Source organism: Staurois parvus, unplaced genomic scaffold (assembly GCF_062004578.1).
Source record: "Staurois parvus isolate SC_StPar_1 unplaced genomic scaffold, SC_StPar_1.0 ptg000730l, whole genome shotgun sequence".
Lineage (NCBI taxonomy): Eukaryota > Metazoa > Chordata > Amphibia > Anura > Ranidae > Staurois > Staurois parvus.
The window spans coordinates 672,884-696,055 of record NW_028318526.1 but is presented as its reverse complement, the minus strand read 5'-3'; the positions used below and the strand labels follow the sequence as shown (position 1 = coordinate 696,055).

At 41.1% G+C, this 23,172-nt stretch overlaps 1 protein-coding gene across 1 annotated transcript in view; it reads right to left on the bottom strand.

Moving 5' to 3' along the window:
- Window positions 1-23,172, bottom strand: part of EHD1 (EH domain containing 1) — a 54,661-nt gene that overhangs the window by 4,944 nt on the left and 26,545 nt on the right. Inside the window, exon 3 of the mRNA XM_089653962.1 lies at window positions 74-486. Coding sequence (XP_089510088.1) covers window positions 74-486 — 413 coding nt within the window. The remainder of the gene's footprint in view (window positions 1-73; window positions 487-23,172) is intronic.

Below are 23,172 nucleotides of genomic sequence, written 5' to 3'. Positions count from 1 at the left end.
GAAATCAGCTTTAAAACATGAAAATGACCATGGAGTTGTTACAGAAATGTAAAAGGTTACACCTGTTTCTCACCTTGGCCAGCCTAGCTCTTTTAATGAGGTCATTTAGCTTGCGAAGAGCAGCATTCCTTGGCAGTGACTGTATGTCCTTGAACAAGTCTTGTTCCTCAGCTTCAAACAGTTTACGATTGTCTGGTATGAGCAGTGGATGGGACCAGAATGAACCAATGTACACACGAACCACCTCTGGTGTGTTGATTATCTTGCCCAATGACCACATGAGGGCTCCATATACTCTCATAAGCTGCTGGGTTTCGATTTGATCTGCCTTGTTAAGCACAACACGGATTTTATCTTCATGGTTTTTGAGAGCTTTGATAACTTCAGAAAACTCATCTGATATATCCAGCTTGTGGGCATCAAAGAGCAGAATGATACGATCCACTCGCTCCGCGAACCACTCCAGGACTGCAGCAAAGTCATAGCCTGTGAGAACAGAAAAGAGATTTTCAGGTTAGATAAGATAAAAGCAAGAGGAGAATACACACACACACACACACACACACACACACACACAGTCTCTGCCCCTGATCCCCCTCTGAGTACCGTTACTTTGTTTCACCCCCTAATCCCCTCCTAGTATCACCTTTTAGAGAATACAGAACCGAGTATCATTTTGTGGTGCTAGGCGATTTGCAAAAAAAGATGTTTTAATAACAAGAAAAGGCAGTAAAATAGATCCCCTGTAGCCAGCAACAATAGACCCTCCAGCAACAACAGATCCTCCAGAAGCCAGCAACAATAGACACCCCCCCCCAGCAACAATCGATCCTCCAGCACTCCCTACCATTACACACATTCAGTGCTGGAGGTGCCGGAACTGCGCTCCCCCTGAAAAAAAGCCACACACACACCATTCATCATTAGATTCAGGTGTTCCAATCACCTTCACGGCTACAGGTGTATAAAATCAAGCACCTAGGCATGCAGACTGCTTCTACAAACATTTGTGAAAGAATGGGTTGCTTTCAGGAGCTCAGTGTATTCAAGTGTGGTACCGTGATAGGTTGCCACCTGTGCAATAAGTCCATCTGTGAAAGTTCCTGCTACTAAATATTCCACTGTCAACTGTTAGTGGTATTATAACAAAGTGGAAGCAACTGGGAGCAACAGCAACTCAGCCACAAAGTGGTAGGCCACGTAAAATGACAGAGCAGGGTCAGCGCATGCTGAAGTGCACAATGCGCAGAAGTCGCCAACTGTCAATAGCTAAAGACCTCCAAACTTTGTGTGGCCTTCAAATTAGCAGAACAACAGTGCGTAGAGAGCTTCATGGAATGGGTTTTCATGACCGAGCAGCTGCATCCAAGCCTTACATCACCAAGTGCAATGTAAAGCGTCGGATGAAGTGGTGTAAAGCATGCCACCACTGGACTCTAGAGCAGTAGAGACGTGTTCTCTGGAGTGACCAATCATGGTTCTCTGACTGGCAATCCGATGGACGTGTCGGGGTTTGGCGGTGGTCAGGAGAACAGTACTTGCTTGACTGCATGCCAAGTGTAAAATTTGGTGGAGGGGGGATTATGGTGTGGGGTTGTTTTGCAGGGTTTGGGCTTGGCCCCTTAGTTCCAGTGAAGGGAACTCTTAAGATGTCAGCATACCAAGACATTTTGGACAATTTCATGCTCCAAACTTTGTGGGAACAGTTTGGGGATGGCCCCTTCCTGTTCCATGACTGCGCACCAGTGCACAAAGCAAGGTCCATAAAGACATGAATGTGCGAGTTTGGGGTGGAGGAATTTAACTGGCCTGACCTCAACCCGATAGAACACCTTTGAGATGAATTAGAGGGGAGACTGCAAGCCGGGCCTTCTTGTCCAACATCAGTGTCTGACCTCACCTCTGGAAGAATGGTCAAACATTCCCATAGACACACTCCTAAACCTTGTGGACAGCCTTCCCAGAACAGTTGAAGCGATTATAGCTGCAAAGGGTGGGCCAATTCAATATTGAACCCTACAGACTAAGACGCCATTACAGTACATGTGCATGTAAAGGGAGGCGTCCCAATACTTTTTGCAATATAGTGTATGCTTTAACCATTTGCTGTAGTCTCTTCATTTACAGAACAATGAAATGAATGTACTGCAAATGAGATGATTGTTAACAAGTGGGTAATTCTCACTTCTGTAAATATGTATAATTGCTCATGCAGCTCTGACTGAAAAAAAAAAAAAAGTTGACACCCACACCAGTGTTATACTTTGTTTCGATTTTTGGTTGATATTCTGTCTCTATCATTTAAAATACACCTATGATAAAAAAAAAAATCATAGACCTTTCATTTGTAAGTGGGAAACTTACAAAATCTGCAGGGGATCAAATAATTATTTTCCTCACTGTACGCAAAAATTATTTAATTTGCTTAGTTTGTCCCATCACCATATATTTTTTTCTATAGATTTTAATTTTGAAGTTAATTAGCAGTTTTTTAAAACTGATGCTTTAAAGAGTTAAAACTCCATACATACCAAGATAAGCATACCAAAGAAAAGTACCTGCATACAAATGTCAGGGTCCTGGCAACAGCTGGGGAAGCCTCATGTGGTTTGCAGTGATCTGCACATCATATGAGGCTTCTCTAGCTGCTGCCAGGACTATGGCTGATATTAGGGCCAGGGAGGAAAAGCAGCCATAGCACTGTATCACACAGACCCTCTGACACTCCCATAAGTTTCAGAAGTGGAGAATAAAAATGTTATGTTTGCAACAGAGTAGAAGGAGGCAAATAAATGCTGCCAAGGGTCCCATTCACACATCCATAGAGTCAAGACAGCAGATTCCTGCAGATAGAACAGCAGATTCTTGTGGCTGGAATCACAGGTGATTGTAGACAGTCTAGGATTCCAACCACAAGAATTTGCTGATTCTTGCCACAGGAATCCACTGTTCGGACCTTATAGGATGTATGAATGAGGTGTAAGGCATTTTTAAAACGTTCCACTAAGTTTTGTGTTTTATTATTAAAAGTCACCAGCTACAAAAAAACTGTATTTGCTGACTTTTAATAAACGCACACTCACCTGTCCCAGGGTCCAGCGATGTGCTCACCCACGCCATCCCTTCTCCGCCTCTTCTCTCCCCGACATCACAACTGTGGGCAGCAGGCTGTGGCAGCTTGCGGCTTCACAGCCAGGTGCCCAATGCACATGCGCGAGTCGTGTTGCGCATTCTTATTGGTCCGGCAGTCTTCTGCGACATGAAGGTTCCCAGGAGACTGCGGGAGGAAGGAGGGGGCCGAACTTACAGCTCACTTCACCACGGCGAGCTAGAAGTGAGAGCAAGTACCTGTCAAAAACAGGTATCCGATCCCCCCTCACTCCCAAAAGGCGCCAAATATGCACTGGACGGGGAAGGGGGGGGGGGGGGGGGTTTAGGGAGGATTCAAATAAGCGGAGCTTCTACTTTTGTGTGCCAGCTATCTTGTTACACATCTCAAGAATCAGTCCCATGCTATTTGAGGTGATGTCATCAGTGGATATGAAAGCATTTATCTCTAAACTCCTCATGCCAGCATGAAACCAACTCTCCAATATGTCGTCCACTTTTGTATGCACCTCTCCCAGCTACAAGAGGGCACAGAGCAGAACTGTACTAGAGAATGTGGCATATTAGGAACTGGGTATTATTAGGTTATATAACCAGACATCTGGTTCTGTTTCATACAAGAAATTCACTTTTCTACTAAGTCAAACTAAATGGTAGCTTGTCGTCAAGCAGTATAATTGTATAATATGATTTAACACTAGGCTGTCAAAGTGTCTGAACAGTTTCAATACTGGACACTTTCTCCCACTTCTTACCGGGGCCAATTTTCAGATTTCAGCGCTGTCACACTTTGAATGACAATTGTGCGGTAATGCATTACTATACCCAGATGACATTTTTATATATATATATTTTTTAAAACGGATAGATAAAGATTTGTTTGGCGGTATTTAATAAGAAAACATTTTTTAGTCTGTTATAAAGTTTTGCAAATAAGTAATTTTTCTTCACTGATGTGTGCTGATAAGGCTGCACTGAAAGCGCAAATAATCAGGGCACTGTTGGTCACGGACCTATTAAATGGTACTCACTGTGCCCCTCACAGATCAGCTCTCCTTGTCTATGTGTGAAGAAAGGAGAGGCAATAACTGGCAAAGGCTTTTTACCATGTGATCAGCTGTATTCAATCACAGCTGTCACCGATCTGATGTGTCCAAGGCACAGAGCGGTCACAGAGCCCCCTGGCTGCATACCCCTGGGGGCACGCAGGAGGAAATCCAGGGACGTCCTTCCCAGAACTAGAGAGACGCGCTGTATCCATTTATCAGATATAGTGTTGTGTTAAAGTGGTTAACTTACAAAATAGGAAGTGAGTTTGTACCTTGCATACTAAAGGGTTTATTTATAGATGTGAATGTGACTTATCAAAACTCTCTTTGGTGGAGATTCAATCACTTATTAACCACTTCAATAATGGGCACTTCCACCACCTTCATGCACAGGCCAATTTTCAGCAATGCCACACTGTGAATGGCAATGGTGCAGTCATGCAACACTGTACCCATACGAAATTTTTATTTTTTTGTTCACACAAATAGAGCTTTCCTTTGATGGTATTTAAATCACTTTTTTTTTGTTTGTCTTTAATTTTTTTTTGGATTGTGTTTTTTGTTTTTTCTATTTACATTAGCAGGTTAATATTTACAGTGAAGGAAATAAGTATTTGATCCCCTGCTGATTTTGACTGTTTGCCCACTCACAAAGAAATGATCAGTCTAAAAATCGAATGGTAGGTGTATTGTAGCACAGACAGAATAGCAACAGAAAATTCAAAAGAAATGCAAGTCTAACAAATGATGCACTGATTTGCATGTTCATGAGGGAAATAAGTATTTGATCCCCTTACCAAAACATGACTTAGTACTTGGCAAATCCCTTGTTGGCAATCACAGAGGTCAGACGTTTCCTGTAGTTGGCCACCAGGTTTGCACACATCTCAGGAGGGATTTTGGCCGACTTCTCTTGGCAGATCCTCTCCCAGTCATTAAGGTTTGGTGGCTGACGTTTGGCAACTCGAACATTCAGCTCCCTCCACAGATTTTCAATCGGATTAAGGTCTGGAGACTGGCTAGGCCACTCCAGGGCCTTAATGTGCTTCTTCTTGAGCCACTCCTTTGTTGCCTTGGCCGTGTATTTTGGGTCAGTGTCATGCTGGAACACCCATCCATGACCCATTTTCAATGCCCTGGCTGAAGGAAGAAGGTTCTCACCCAAGATTTGACGGTACATTGCCCCGCCCATCGTCCCATTGATGCAGTGCAGTTGTCCTGTCCATTTAGCAGAAAAACACCCCCAAAACAGAATGTTTCCACCACCATGTTTGACAATTGGGATGGTGTTCTTGGGGATATAGTCAGCATTCCTCCTCCTCCAAACAAGGTGAGTTGAGTTGATGCCAAAGAGCTCAATTTTGGTCTCATCTGACCACAACACTTTCAACAAATCCTCCTCTGCATCATTCAGATGTTCAGTGGCAAACTTCAGATGGGCCTGGACATGTGCTTTCTTGAGCAGAGGGACCTTGCGGGCACTGCAGGATTTCAATCCTTGTCGGCGTCATGTGTTACCAATTGTTTTCTTGGTGACTGTGGTCCCAGCTGCCTGGACATCATTGACAAGATCCTCACATGTAGTTCTGGGATGATTCCTCACTGTTCTCATGATCATTGACATTCCACAAGGTGAGATCTTGCATGGTGCACTAGACCTAGGGAGACTGACAGTTGTTTTGTGTTTCTTCCATTTGCGAATGATTGCACCAACTGTTGTCACCTCACCAAGCTGCTTGGCAATAGTTTGGTAGCCCAGTCCAGCCTTGTGTAGGTCTACAATCTTGTCCCTGACATCCTTGGATAGCTCTTTGGTCTTTGCCATGTTGGAGAGTTTGGAACCTGATTGTTTGATTGGTCCTGTGAACAGGTGTCTTTTATACAGCTAACAAAATGAGATTAGCAGCACTCCCTTTAAAAGACTGCTTCAAATGTCAGCTTTTTACCTGTATAAAAGTCACCTGGTAGCCAGAAAGCCTGCTGAATGATAGGGGATAAAATACTTATTCCCTCATAAACATGCAAATCAGTGCATAATTTGTTAGACACGCATTTCTTTTGAATTTGTTGTCGCTATTCTGTCTCTCAGTGTTACAATACACCTACCATTCGATTTTTAGACTGATCATTTTGTGAGTGGGCAAACATTCAAAATCAGCAGGGGATCAAATACTTATTTCCTTCACTGTATAAGGTGATGGCTCCTGAAGAAGTGTATCAAGTCCATGAAATGCGCTGAGCCCTACCCCAAAAAGAATGAGCCCAAAGTTTATAAAGAACTGCATTATACGAGTAAAGATAGGTTGCTTCTTGATGTTGTAAACTTTTATACTGCATGAATTCAGTATTGTTGATGATAAAACAGAAAGATGTGATATATGTTGGATTTTGATGTATTGTTATACTTATGTTGTGCCTCAAAAGTCTCAATTTTTAGGTCGTTTTTTAGTTTGATATACAGTATTAGGGATGTGGCACGTGTATATATTTTAATATTGTCACCATAGCAACAGTGTACTAATCTGGGAAGTGATCAGGATTTTTTTTTTCACACACATTTTGAACAGTGAAATTCACAGTTATAAGCAATAATTTTTACTGAATAAAATAGTAAGTTCAGTTGGTCTGTTTTTTTGTGATTAGCAGTGACTGGCCACAGCTAATCACATGGTACTGATGGGCTGCAATTGGCCCTGTCTGTACCATATGCTCATTGAAACCAACCACAGCAAGCAACACAATAGTACATAATAGATTACATGAATGAAAGCTATCCATTGTGTATGATTGTCAAGTGATCTTCTGTGATTGGTCACAGTGATCACATGGTACCGGCAGTGGTCCGGTACAGAGGCCTGTCATCTTTTATGTCCGGCGAACACAGCAGGTGACCGATCGCACCGCAGCGTGCCCTGTGGGGCCCATGCGAGACATTCTTATGACAACGTCATAAGATGTTCACCCAGAACGCTCCCACCCGGTCATCATTTGTCTATAGGACAGATGGGAACTAATTAAAAATGCGTGCATCTGGATAATTACACAGGCCAACAAACATTTTGGTGCCTCAACTGTTAGAACTGTTCCTGGATATATTTGATCAGCTGATTCCAAAAATGCCACCAATTTTTCCCCATTAGCGCTAGATATTGAGATACAGCAAAAATGCCACATAGCGCTTTTCACTCAGATCGCCTGACAAAAATCAGGATATTTTAAAGAGGTATAAAACCCAAAAGCAAACATGTATTATATTGCAGCTTACCAATTCTTAGATGTGATGGCTGCATTCGTTTCCTTTTTTAGGCTCACTTTCTTATATTTTCATCTGGTAATCCAGGCAGTAAGTCTGCTGTTTTTCAAAAGAGCAAGCTCTCCAACAGACTAAGTTACAGAGATAAGACAAATCATTTAACATGGTCAGGGGTGCTTAGGATGATCAGCTTTTACTCATGTAAAACCTTTATCCAAAAAGGAAAAAATGGTTTGCTGTAACTGATAATAAAGCGTTAGCTGGAGTTTGGCTTCAATTTGTTATGTATTCAAATCTGCTAGTCCATTTAACACTCCCCTCCCTCCAGACTGACAATGCTGCTATTCAAAGGTGGCCCTGTGCCTTCCTCCAGAGAGGTGGCACTCTAATACAGGAAGTGTGTTACTGGCTAGATCACCAAGTGAAAACAAAAAGAAAAAAAAAAGAAAACTAATGCAACCACTACATCTAAGGATTGGTAAGCTGCAATATATTACATTTTTGATTTTGGGTTTGGTACTGCTTTAACCGCCTCATGCCCGCCATATATAGGAAATGACGGGAGCGTGGCGGTTTTCTCGTTTTCGGAGGACGTCTTGACATCCTCCCACTCTAACCGCGCGTGCACACCCCGGGGATGCTCAGCGTGGCAATCGGTGGTGTGCTGTGTCCCTGGGACAGAGCGGATCACTGATCAGCGGAAAGAGCCAATGACTTTGCCTCTGTCATGTGATCAGCTGTGTCCAATCACAGCTGATCGCATGTAAATAAGGAAATGCCGGTTATCCACATTCCTCTCCTCACGAGCTGTCACGCTGACAGCTCGTGAGGAGAGCCGGTAATTGGCATTCCTCAGAGGGGACATCTACACTGATCATCAGGGCACGGATGATCAGTGTAGCCCCATCAGTGCCACCTGTCAGTGTCCATAAATGCCACCTGTCAGTGCCCATCAGTGCACATCAATGCCACATATCAGTGCCCATCTGAGATGCTTTTCAGTGCCACCTATGAGTACTGTCTATCCGTGTCGCCTATCAGTGCCATATATGAGTACTGCCTTTCAGTGCCCATCAGTGATGTCTGTCAATGCCCATCAGTGCCACCTACCAGTGCCTCCTCATCAGTGCCCATCAATGCCGCCTCATTAGCACGCATCAGTGAAGGCTAAAAATTACTCATTTACAAAATGTTATAACAGAAACTAAGAAAAAACTTTTTTTTCAAAATTTTCAGTTGTTTTTGGTTTGTTTAGCAAAAAATAAAAACCTAGTGGTGATTAAATACCACCAAAAGAAAACGGTCTCAAAAAAATGATAAAAATTTCATATGGGTAGTGTTGCATGACTGCGCAATTGTCAAAGTGCAACAGCGCTGAAAGCTGAAAATTGGCCTGGGCAGGAAGGGGGTGAAAGTACCCAGTAGACAAGTGGATAATGTAGCGTTTTATTTAAAGGGTTACTAAACCCAGGACCCTGCATTCACTATATCCAGTCTGACAGAACATGGAAATGCAATTATTTTAGTAAATATAAACTGCTAAATACCTCTTCTCATCAGCAGTTAGAGCAGTTGTGACTTCTACCAGTGTTCAGCAGAGTACATATTAAAGCTTGTAGAAGGAGTTTTCTTTCTAGGAGGATGCTGAACCCCTGACCCTCTGTCTGGACAGTGCTGATCACATGCACTCTCCAAACAAAAAAAAAAAAACCTCAATACACACCAAACTGAGCATGTGCAGTGACTCCACGCGATATGTCTTATCAGGAGATAAGAGGGACACTGGAAGAAGGGGAGGATCAGAGAAGTCAGCATTTGTACATAATGCAGAGGATTAACCCCTTAGGTTCCACAGTGAGTAGAACAAGCATGCTTTACTACATATACAGACTGATTTTACTGTTGTGGATTTAGTAACACTTTAAGCTCCTTGTAACATGAAACACAAAAAAAAGTAGCCAAAAACCTCTATGGTGCTCAATCTGCAAAAATGAAACGATACGAGTGGCAATATACACACACACACACCTCGTATAAGATAACTACTATAGAGTAATAACTTAGACTTTAAAATGTAATGTTTACAATGTAAAATTACAGCTGGAAATATGTAAACATTCTCAACACTACATCTAATAACTTACAAACTAGATAACAGAACAAGTTGATCGCCAAGATCTATATATAAATATAATTTATTTATTTTTTGGGGAGCCTGGAAAGCATTGCACCATGATCAGCACACATACATTTTTATGGCACTGATTTATTTTTAGGATAGTTTCCACACAACACTATTAAAGTTTGTTAAAAAAAAAAAGTGACTAAGCAACAAAATCACAGGCTTAAGAGTGCCCTTCTAAAGCTGGCAATAGACTGATGAAAAGTCTTCCAGTTCAGCAGGAATCATGCAGTTCAATCAGTGTGTGCTCGTTCCTGTTTGTTGAACGGACAAGTCAAAATACATTGTCCCAGCGAAGGAGATTCCTCCATCCTGTCAATATGCCAGCTTTAGTCTATGAGCAGCCTACGATCTGCAAAATCAAAAATATTCAAAACTAACAAATCTTAAGGTTAACATACAGAAGAAAGCCAATATGTACAAATAGAAGAATATGCGGTCCCAGCTGCACCAGCTAAACTTATTACCACAGTGAATAGTGTTGTGGGATGACAGGACATATCCATAAAGGAGGATGAATTTTCAAGGGTGGATATTTTTGAAATACAAGATCACTTCTCCTGATGTTGCCTTTAGCCAAGACAGTGATGATTCACTCAGCTAGTTATGCAACTTTCACTTTTTACTGTGTACTACAGAGGGGCTGGGAGTGGTAGGGCAGGGGGGCAAGCTGCCAACTATGAACTCCAAAACTTTTCTGTACATTGAATGGTTTATGATTTCAAGAACAGTTCTAGCTACTGATGAAAATTATTAGCATATTTATTTTGGGTAACTGTATAAAATATTCTATATATGAAATCACAATGATTAAAGTGGAACCTTAGTCAGAAAATTAGATCTTGATAGATGACTTTATGCTGGCCCCTTATGCAGGTATAGCTATGTAAAACATTTAAAATATGTGCCTATATTGTTCAAAATCCAGTAAGCCTGTCTCACTCTGCTCTGAGCATGCTCAGAGGCTCTCTATTCTCGGCACTGTGCCTAAATCAGAGCCACTAGAGGCCAATCAGCTTACAGTTTTAAAAATTTACTGTTGCTGAAGAGGGAAGAAAGCAATAAGAATGACAGACTGTGCCCAGGGAACACAGATTAGGGAGGAAGAAAATGTGACAGGACAAACTCTGCTGCCAGAGAGACACAAAAGAGTTAAACTTACAAGGATAGTGTCTCCCTGATAGCCTCTCCTTTCTCCCTCATTGGTAACCTGTGAACTTCAGCTCTGTAAAGCTTCTGTCAGCTTTCCTCTCTAAATTCACCAAGACATATAAGGCTGAAAATGTACATATTTTAACTCCTTGAAGCCGACACTATGAATATATGCGTCCCTTCAGAACTTGGCTTTTTTTTCCGCGGGGCCTCATATATGCAAACATGTTTGTGAAGGGAGCACACTGCATGGCATGCTCCCAGCACAAATACCGGGCTGTCAACGGGATGCCCAGGTCCTGTACTAACGATCGGGACCCAGGACTCCCAGTTCACCCAATTGCAGTGATAGCCTCCGATTGACTGTCACTGTGATCAGTCACTGTGCAGCCCACCCGTGTTTTTTTTTTTTAATTTCTCAATGGGGGAGAGAAACAATGTTTCTTTCCCTCATGCAGGTAGAATGTAAACACAAAAAGTGTATGAAAAAATTAAATAAAATAAAAATAAATATTATAAAATGAAATATGTCTACATCAGTGTTAGATCTAGGTCAGTCCCAGGGTTAGTGTTGGGGTCAAGTAAAGGCCAAGGTCAGAGTCAAAGGTCACGATCAATACATTTTTGGCCAGGATTTTCTTTTAAAAACTGTATTTATAAAAGTAGTGTCAGTGTTCTTTACGTTGGATCAAAAAAAAAAAAAAAAACAACTAAATGTGCACGATTGTTTCTGGGCCTTACTACGGGTACAAACAACAAATGACAAACACATGTGGTATCGCTGTGATTGTCAGGAGCAGGAGAATTTAATTTGGGTTATTCTTTGGTGGTAGGTTATGGTAGTAGCAAGAAATATACAGCTAAAAGTAAAACAAAATGATTTTATTTTTTTTACTATTTTGGGACAGTTTTCCCCTGAAAAGAAAAGAAAAAAAAAAATAGCAGATATCTCCTGATTTTTTTTTTTATTTACCAGCAAAAGAAAGCCCAATATTCCCTGTAAAAAAACAAGGTATAATATACCCGGATATATAAAAGTAGTTGGGATGATATGTGCGTCTTTACTAGCATGTCAAAGTTGCAACAACATGTTTAGGTGTTTGGATTTGTTTTACTCTTAATGTGGAGTTCCAGCCGTTTTGTATTTATTAAAAGTCAGCAGCTACAAAAACTGTAGCTGCTGACTTTTAATAAAACACACACTTACCTGTCCTGGAGTCCAGCGATGTTCTCACCCACGCCATCCCTTCTCCCCTTGTGGGCACCAAGCTGTAACAGCTTGCGCGCTGTGTCATGCTGCACCTCCTAATTGGTCCGGTAGTCTCCTGGGACCTGTGAAAGTCGCCAGGAGACAGCAGGAGGGAACCGAACTTCCGGCTCACTTCGCCGTGGCAAACTGAGCCGGAAGTGGGTACTTTTGAGTGGAACGCCGCTTTAATCACTAAGGGTTAATGGAAGAAAGTGACACTTTTGAGACCAAGGAGAGCAGAGAATTCTCAGTGAGGATGTGACTTCTGCTGGGCTTCAACAAAATGGCGGCCTCCAGTAAGAAGAAACAGGAGCAATCCTGGAGGTAATTTACAGCACACACTAATTTTGGTAGCATAATTATTAATGTGGGATGTATGTTCCTTTGTTAAAGTGTTACTAAACACACAACAGTAAAAACAGTCTGTATATGCAGTAAAGTATGCTTGTTATACTTACTGTGGAACCTAAGGGGTTAATCCTCTGCATTGTGAAAAGGTCATTTGATCCTGTGTTCTCTGCTCCTCCTCTTGTTCAAATGTCCACATCTTATCTCCTGATAAGACAGACTGAACCCATAGCCATTCTGCACATGATCAGTTTGGTATGTATTGCTAGAGGTTGCATGTAATCAGCACAGGGCCAATCAGCATTGTCCAGAGGTCAGACAGAGGTCAGGCATCCTCCTAGAGCAGGAAGAAAACTCCTCCTACAAGCTTTAACCAGTGCTCTGCTGGACACTGATAGAAGTCACAACTGCTCTAACTGCTGAGGAGAAAATGTATTTAGCAGTTTATATTTACTAAAATAATTGCATTTTCATGTTTTGTGTACTGTGGGAGACCAGATAGAGTGAATGCAGGGTCCTGGGTTTAGTAACACTTTAAACAACATTGTTATCAAACTTTTATTGATTAAAGTTCAGCTTTAATAAAAATAAACATAAAACAAAGCCACCTCAGGAAACCTGTATCACAAACACCAGACTTTTGGATCATTTCAATGCTGCAGTTTACTGACTTTGCACTGGTAAGTGGCACTAATTTGTCATGAGAAGTATGCCTGACATGCATTTCACAACTAATAAAGGTTTACGCCGTTTGCAGAACTTCCTACTTGTTACCCAAAGAAGAAAATTGACAAAATTACTAGAAACATGCATGTGAAATGAGAGAGGGTTTCCCATTCTGTTCAGTTGGAGAGCATTCCTTCCACTTAATTATCTGCAGTTTTTTTAAACTGTAACTTCTATAATCCTATGGGATGAGAAGAGTGCCAGAGGTTGATGGTCAAATTCAGTTTCCCTTATAAGGTTTCATACAAAACAGTCACTATTTATAAACAGAAACCCGCCTAGTAAATGCACTGCTAGTATTAGTCTTAGGATTCCACGAGGCTCTAAATGATATAAATTAGAAACTGCAAAGGCTGCAGGACATACATTCAAACAAACAAAAAAAAAACGGTTATCCTTGTCGCCCAGTGTAATCCTTTCGCTGGCAGACATTGCCCCCAGTTTTGTACCTCAGGTGGCTGGCCCATTTTTGCTATTTTTCATGCACATAAAAGAAGTCATGAACGATATTTGAAAAAAAAACAAAAAACAAAAACAAAAAAAAAAGACCCTAACCCTAAGGGCTCATGTACACTGCAGCTGATAAATTGACATTCAGGAGCTGTTCTGCGTTTTTTCAGCAGCCCCTGAACTCTCCCTAATGTTTTCCTATGTGTCCATGTACACATTGTCGTTTACAGGCAGTTGAGTTTACAGTCGTTTTTTTTGAACGCACCAAACTTGCGTTCAGGAGTAGATTTTACCGGCGTTGCTTGTAACGCCAAATGCTTGTAAACATGTGTAAACTGCGTTCATAGGCTTTTTTTAACTGTTCTGTATCCAGATGCTGTCCAGAGCCCTTTTCATCATCAGAAATGCATGCAAAGCATTTTCTATGTATTCAAATGGACCCAGTACACCAGCGAAGTCAGTTGCAGGTTTTGCACAAAGGAAAAAATGGAAGAACGTGCCGCATTATGCTCATGATGGGATCCATAGTGAATGCAACCAGAAAAGACAAGTCATCTCAACACATACTGCTCTCTCTATTTCTCACAAAATGTCTGAAATAGTTATTTACTATTTTTCAGTGCATTCTGGGCATTTGGGAGGGTCTCCTGAGGTTATCTTTTAAAAATGCTTCTGAACACAAATGCGCATAAACGTGGTATGCAAAAGCTGCAAAACTGAAGGTTTTTTAACCTACATTTTCCAGCAGTCAGTTTCCATCGTGCAGAAGAGTTTTCCAAATGCCCCGTGTATATGAGCCCTAAAAACACTATATTTTCTTGAAGCGTTGTTTAAAAAAAAAAAAAAAAAAAAAAAAAAAAAAAGTACTTTATGTACAGTATCTCACAGAAGTGAGTACACCCCTCACATTTTTGTAAATATTTTATTCTCTTTTCATGTGACAACACTGAAGAAATTACACATTGCTACAATGTAAAGTAGTGAGTGTACGGCTTGTATAACAGTGTAAATTTGCTGTCCCCTCAAAATAACTCAACACACGGCCATTAATGTCTAAACCGCTGGCAACAAAAGTGAGTACACCCCTAAGTGAAAATGTCTAAATTGGGCCTGAAGTGTCAATTTTTTGTGTAGCCTCCATTATTTTTATTAAGTCGGAGCTCCATTAAAAGTTCCGCTTTAAGCCTTTGTTCCCCACTCCCCATTAAGGATTGGCACCTTTGGGAAGCGGGTACCCGAATTAGACAGGTACCTGCTCCCTCTTCAACTGCGATCGCAAGCGGAAGTTGTCCTCCCCCCCTCCCTCCCCATAGTCTTCTAATACACGTGACAGGTCCCAGAAGACTACTGGGCCATTCACAAAGTGCAGCGCTTCTTGTGCAAGCGCAGTGGGCACCTGGCTGTGAAGCTGCAAGCTGTCACAGCCGGGTGCCCACACTGAAGATGCCGGCGCCAGGGAGAGAAGACGGCCAGTGAAACCAGCGGTGGTGAGGACACCGGTGTACCGAGGGACAGGTAAGTGACTGTATTTTAAAAGTCAGCAGCTACAGTTTTTGTAGCTCCCGACTTTTTTTTTTTCAGCTGGAACTTCGCTTTAAATAAAGAATCTGTGAAATTCTACCCCTGAACTGATTCCTTATTCCACTGCATCAGAGGAGCCAATAAAAAATATTTTGCTTATGATTAGTCCAAAAAACATCACCTGTGGACCCTACAAACCATAATGATAGTCACATTCAAGTAATAAGCATGACAAGATTTTCAGTCTAACTCGCTTTAGCTTCATAATGTGTTATTTCTAAAGTAAATGCAGATCTGATATTATTTTGGTTTTGAGCATTTCAAAAAACAAACTCTAAACGTTTGATGTACTTAAGAGTAGAACTACAGGCAAAACTTTTTTACTTCCCATTTTGGATAGATTAGGGGAGGGTTACAGTATAACCCCTGTAAGATTTTTTTTTTGCCACCTGTGTCCCATTGGGGAGATTTCCCTTCACTTCCTGTCCCACAGTCAGACAGTAAGAGCAAATCGCAAATTAAGGGAATTCCTTGGGGACCCCAGGTCCCCAGAACTAGTTTCCCCATTGGAAGATTTCCCCTTTATTACTTTTCTGGGGACAACCCAAAATTAGGGATTCTTTTACTTTCAATGATAATGGTAAACAGGACAAAAAGACGGTGAATCTCCCTAAGAGGGGAACTGACACCAAACTGAGCCTGTGAAGAGTGTCTGCACACAATATGTCTTATCACAGAAGTCAGGATCAAACAGCATTTTTACACAATGCAGAGGATTAACCTCTTAGGCTCCACAGGGAGTATAACATGCTTTACTGCATATACAGACTGATTGTACTGTTGTGGGTTTAGTAACACTTTAATGGAAGAATTGTTAATAGCTGCAAATATCAAATAATTTCCTAACTTTCTGCAACTTCGAGACTATTCACCTAAAGCAGTAGTATCAGATAATTTTTAATTGTTAACCCAGAGCTTTTTTCTTTTGAATATACAAACTAAAAAAATCCCAGCGCCAATCAAAGAAAGTATACAATTATGCAGCTGTGCACCAGTGAAAACCACCAATAATAAAGAACACAAAAAACAGCGCAAAAATTAAATAAAAATAATCACAAATAAATAAATGTCCATGCAAAAATATATATATAATATTTCAAACATAAGTCCTTATTTTCCCAAAAGGATTTTCAAAACAATGTTCCAAAATGTGCTTCCACCTAATCACCACGTGAAAAATAATACTGACCGCACTCACCAAATGGAGGTGAGTAATAAGCCTCATAGGATATAAGGGATCCTATAGTCCCTCAGGAGGATCTCAAATCGCCTTCACCCTGCTTAGATACAGCAATCGACTCCACTCTACTTCTCCATGGAATCCTCAATAGTGTGCAAGGAAAGAAAGGCTACATAGTGTAATACCGCCACTCAATACCATATAAATCCATAGAATAAGGACACTCACATGTTTCAATAAAATAACAGGCCTTGTTTAATAGCCTCAAAGGCTTCAAAGGAACAAGTTTCCAAATTGTAAATATAGGGATCTCACGCTTTAAGGATCACTGTAGAGGATGACCAGCTTTCCACCTCAAAAATGGCTGCTTGAACCGCAAAAGTCGGCGTGCATTCCAAATACCGGAAGTGACGTAGGCCAAGAAGACGGCAGACCGGAAGTGCGTCAATGCGTTTCGCCCCACCCACAGGGCGTTTTCAAGGTCATCCAAAATGTAAAGCTCCATGTAAAGCTCCTAGAAGCTATTATGAGTATTTGTGATCTGTTTCTAGAAGCTAACCATGTTATCCCATGTGTCTATGCATACAATTTTATGCTAGAAGTGTTTTTCAAGCTTCAGTGTTTAGAAGCAGGAAAAAAAATTGTCTTTGTAGAATTTCTAGGAGCGTTTTCCCAGCAAAAAAAACCAAAAACACAGAAAAACACTGAACGCTTCTAAACGCTACTAAAGTAATACCATTAGCTTTTTGAGAATTTTTTTTTCTTAATGTACTGTAAAAACGCTAACATTCCTAAATGCTTCTAAATGCCACTAAAAGCCGGCACATAAAACTTTATCACGTTTCTCATCCAGCGGTTTTTTCTAGCACTAGTGTGCATGGAGCCTTAGAGTTGTGGCCAGAACAAGAGGCAAGGAGAAACCTTCCAATGAGAAAATCTGTTATGACAACTGGATAGGAGATTTCCTCTAGCTTTGTAGAGATCTTCTGTAACTTAACATTGTATCTCCAGGAAAAGAGGTGAAGGGAAATCTTTCCAATGGGACACAAACTGAAAAGGGATTTTCACCCCTATGTACTCAGTCAAAAAAAAAAAAAAGTGGCTATACATGCACTACATCTGTCGGTCTCTAATGCTGCAGCTTGTCTTTTTTTTTTTTTTTTTTTTTTTGAGTCCCTGACCTGGAACTAGCACACAGTCAGAAATCCGTATCTGCATACTAGCTAGGCAACAAGTATTTCAAGGAAAGGTAAAAAAAAATTACAGCAGAAAGTTTCCTTCCAGCTATTTTACATGTTTATACATAAAGTCCTGTCAAGAGAAGGCATCACAAGGTGCCTACTAGGACAGCCTTTTCTGTGTTCCGTCGCGTCTTGGATTCCTAGATTGCAGGCAAGGAGTAATCCACATTGAGACGGTATATTACAAATAAAAAATAATATTCTAGGATGTTTTCGCTTTAAAATCTTAAAAGGATAATTTAATGAGAGAATCATATGGGCTGCCATTGCTGGCTATTTCTTCTTAAAACCCTAACTGCTTGGAAGTCTTGCAGAGCCACTGGCCTTAAGGTGCATCCTGCGAGAGACCAGGCCGATACATGGATCCTTGCATCTCTTGTGAACAGGCCCCAATACCTTGGCCTGTATTGCATTTGTCACAGATTCTGCTATTTTTTTTTCTTTTATGGCACAGTTCAGGCATACATACATTATGCTATTCTAGTCCATATTAACACAACAGGCAGGACACTTCTCCTTGCTCTCAGAACTCTGGCATTACATAAACCTCCTCCCCACAATGAATCTTCCGTTCAGTGAAGTGGAACAAGAATGTATTTCAAGTAGAGGTGTCCCAGGGTGCAATCAACACAATAGCTTGCCTGTTCCCGCTGACTTCAGTTTCCTGTTCAAAAACTAATGCAATGGAGAAAGGTAATAAAAACGTTATCAAACATCTCACCAACATCTGGCTCGTTGATGCTTTTATTACAGGATAAACTATCAAAAGTTTCCTATAATCTTAATCTAAAAAAAATGCTGGCACTTAACTTGTTTATAGTTACCATAGCAACATTAAAACACAGATTATGATGAAATACAATTAAAGTGAAACTTACATCAAAGGTTGTTTATTAAGACTCCCTTCCCCTCACACCCTTGTAAAAATGTGATATTAAGGAAGAAAAAAATGGGCATAAACTGTAGTAAAGGTAAATATATATTGGTTTGGATGGTGAAGGGGGTTATAGGCTAGTATAGATAGTGTAGGGTTTTTTGGACCTTAAAAGCAGAGCTTTTAAGGGGAAGTTCCGCTTTAAGGACTGCTCCCTCACTCCCTATTAAGGATTGGCACCTTTGGGATCGGAAGCGGAAGGGGTCCTCCCTGTAGTCTTTTGAGACACGTGAAAGGTCCCAGAAGACTACAGGACCATTCATGAAGCGCAGCGCTACTCACGCATGCGCAGTGGGTACCCGGCTGTGAAGCCACAAGCTATCACAGCCGGGTGCCCACACTGAAGATGTCGGCCTCCTGGAATACAGGACGGCTGGTAAAACTGGCTGCAGGGGACACCGCGGGACAGGTAAGTGGCTGTTTTTTTAAAAGTCAGCAGCTACAATTTTTGTAGCTGCTGACTTGTACTTTTTGACAGGGTGAGTGAAACTCTGCTTTAATGCATAGAAATAAAAAAAACCAAACATTTCATCATTTGTTGTTCTCCCCCGACCCCCGTATCAGGCAAGAAGGGGATGGCATTCCTCTCCCAGAACTCCAGCAACTGGTCTCCTTAGTCCCCAGATGTGAACAGAGTGTTGTTAAAAGAAGAAGGGATGCTACACCATGGTAAACATGGACTTGTCCCAACTTTTTGAGACGTGTTGTTGCCATCATGTTCAAAACTACCTTAACTTTTTCCTTTCTCAGTTTAATCATTTGATTGGTTTTCTATTTTCTATCGTGAGCAAAATATGGGTTTGAGATTTGCAAATCACTGCATCCTATTCATTTTAGGTTGATTTTACACAGCACCCCAACTGGGAAATCGGGGTTGTATATAAAATGACACACCAATATACATACAGTTGGGTCATGATTCCACATCCCCCCTTAACATCACACATATTACATATTCCTACACAAGTAGACATTTAAAAACATTTTAGAGATCAATTTATTTTGGGAGGCAGGGACACGTGTAACGGCATGAGAATTCTGCAAGCTGCTTTCATGACAGGTTGACATGATCATAACATAAGTTCACCTTTTAGATGTTACGCCATATTTAGCATGTAACATGCTCTTTTTTCCCCCCACTCCTCACACCCTAACTACCTCCCTTCAGTGTGACAGGAGGCTGGGGTTCTTCTCCCCACACCCACTGTCAATTTTTTAAAACAGCGTGGCTGTGCGGGGTGCCGCCCACAGAGCCCCATCATTTCTTCACATGAATGTGTGAATGAAAATACTACAAGCCCCATCCGTTATCTCTGCAGATGGATGGTGTGAATGACCTGTGAACTGCTGGTGCACTGGTCAGCATGCTCCTAGTGCATTCACACTGCCTACAGCTCTGTGAATGACAGCCCATACAGACAAACGGGCAGCAGAGCTGCAGAGTGTGTGCAAGGTGCCCAACATTACACCTGTGATAATGCAATACTATGCAGACTCCTGTTTTAAAAAACAATACATGAAGGCCTGAAAAAGGTGATTTTATTGGGGATATTTTACTCTTTGAAAAATGCTGCAAAATCCAGGGAACTGAAAGTAAGGAGTTAAAGCTAATTTCTCTATGCACAGCACAGCATCACATCACATATGGGATATTTCTAATGTGATTACAAAGATCTGAAGAAACCTTTGTTCAAAAGCCAGGTCAAAGTCAGAAAGTCAGACTATATATGAATACATGACCTTTTTTTTTGGTAAATCATTTTGGTATCATGCTATTAATTACCAGCAGCCCAATGTTCTATGTTTTATTGTACAGATGACACAAGAATCAAATACCATGGCCCGACATCCTGTTTTCAAAGTGAGAATAAAAAAAAAAAAAAAAAGACAGAGTCCCTGTTCTGACAATACTATGATAAGGACACTTTCATGTTACATGACAGGATGTTGCCAATTGGTTCAAAAAGACTGCTGTACTCAGGACCTAACACAGCTGCAGTATGCAAAATAAAGCAGTGTTGATGGCTGCAAGTTATACTTTTAAAATAATACAGGATTAGGTTGGTTTGGGGATGGTACCCAGTGCTATGTTGAAAGCAGGATCAGAAATTCTACTCTGTACATTGCAACTTATGGAACGGTGCGGTTTGAACATTTATGCACTTGCTATGCTTTGTTCTTTTTGAAAAGAAAAATTCTAATAAAAAATTACAAAACAGAAATTCCACTTTGTGGCCCTCACATGCTTTGAATGCTTATCGCATTCGGGAAAGTATATATAATTGAAAGCAGTGGGGGGGGGGGGGGGGGGGGAGATTTGGAAAGCAGAGAAAAGTTGTGTGAACCACCAGATTGTAAAGCTGAACCTGCACAGGAAGCCACCAATACTACTAGCAGGGAGCAGGCGGTTCCCGTCTGAAAAGGACACCTAGAAGGGAAGCATTAAAGGCCGACTCCACCTTTTAAAACCATGTTATGCCGATATTGAGGCTGTAACATGCAACATAGCTGTAAGCAGAGCCACGACAGCAGACAGCCTAGTAGTTTGCAATAGAATGCACTCGTAGTTCATTGACATTTCCTCCAGCTCGGTAACTGATAGTACATACCTCAGTACAGACAAGAAGCTGGAAGAAAAGTCCAAAGGAGCTTGTGCATTGCACTCACAATCCACTGATTACAGTTGCAATGCCTTGCAGGGTCATTTACAACAAATTAATGACTGCACATTTTTGGCTGCCAATATAGGTGCTTTTAATTTTTTTTTTTTTTGGCAAAAAGGTAGAGACATAGCCTTTAATATCAAGGAGGAAAGACGACAGGGAGTTGAGAGCATGCCTACTGAATGGAAACAAGCACTGTCCAATATTTCTGAAAGGAAACAGAAAATGCTATTTTATGCTATATAAAAGCACCCTTTTGGGAAAGCATATCTGGTACTTTGTGACTTCAAACCAAGAGTTTAACTCAATAGTCATTTCTATACATTTAGTTCAATTTGTAAGTGTACTTAAAGGACTGTAAAAAAAAAAAAAAAAAATGATGTGGAAATGTGCCGAGAGAGAAAATCCAATTGTAAACACAAAATTCTGGCTGATTTTAATCTCAAAAGAATGCTATGGAGAATTAGCACGGTAAACATGATACATGTCGGACCCTTAAATATGAATGCAAATGGAAGAAATCAGTGTACACCCTTCATTCTTTGGAGATTGCTGCATTGTTTCAGGAAACTTCCTTGCTTTAACTTACTGCATTGGTTACTGGTCCCTTATCTACCCCCTGCACAATGCTTCCTGTAGGCTGCATGAAGGAACTACTGAGGCAGGCAGGGAAGAGTGAAACAAATACAGGAACAGCCAATAGAGCTGTGGTTAGTTTGTGGAAAATGAGTGTGGGTAGCAATTGTGAAGAGTCAGCTGCCAAAGTCATCAGAGTGGCTGTGTACATGGGAGAAAAATGCTTTCACCTCTCCTTCCCCCCACAATAGATTCTGACACAAAGCAACCAAGCTAATCCAGTGTAATGACTGTCCAGGCTAAGATCACAGAAGACTGCCAGAGTCTTTTCCCAATATCCTACTTAGAGATTTTTTTTTTCTTTTTACAAGTACCCAAACAAAAAAATTAAGTCACAAAATGGGTATAACAATGGGTGATCGTAAATAATCAAGTGCTCACTGGTGGCCACCATTAGCCAAGCTAAAGGAAACTATACTGTACAATATATATGTAAACTATACTATGCCCTCTCTAAAGTGCCTTGTCCTCATGTCGATGGGGACAATGGTCTCTTCCCCACAACCCTGGCCAGCGGATGGCTTATCGGAATTTGGCCCCCAGATTCCGCGCCCCCCCCCCCCCCATTAAAAGAGCATGGGGCATGGTACCCCTAATAATTCACCCATAAAAAAATTAAAAAAAAGTGTCCAGTTAAAAAAACCCCAAAGCAAAACAAAAGACAAAAACACAGGAGGCAGTTTTTTTACAAGTCAAAATGAACAATTCATGCAATATACTTTAGTGAATTGAGCCCTGTATCTGTGTGGAGATCTCCAATTTGGTAAAGGAGCAAAGCTTTGTCAAGTCTGCCTCCCTGATGACAGGTTAGGGTAATGATCAAGAAGCAGCAGGAGAAGCAGAGAAAAGCCCATGCACAAATCCACAGAATAAAAAGAGCAGTGGCCTCCAAACTGCAGCTCAGGGGGCCACCCTTGGAGCACTAATCCTCCCACAGACACCATTGCACCACTATCTTCAGGAAACATTTTATCAAACAACGCAATTTGACAGCACTACTATTAAGACAGAAAACAAATGTTGAAAGGAATTGTTATGCAAGACTGCAATGTTTAAATACCACAAGCACAAGGGGGATTTTTAAATGGTACTGCCTGGCACAGTACAGCTATCCCAGGCATTCCGGAGAAGGGAATGCTTTCTTGGAAAGAAATCCCCTTTGATTGAATAGCTGTCTTTATAGCTTGGCATACTGTTCTATACAGAGCACGCCTTAACACCCTCAGCATAATGAAAAATGCCAAAGAGATTTTAGTGTTTATATGTATTCTAACAACTTAACGACAGAACTGACAAACATCCATCAAGATCAAGGCAAGGTGGTTCAGCTGCTTTTTGCACATCTGTCTCAGTTTTGTCTATGTACTGTATTATCATACAATATGTTTACTATACAGAGAAAAGAATGCGTCTTGTTTGC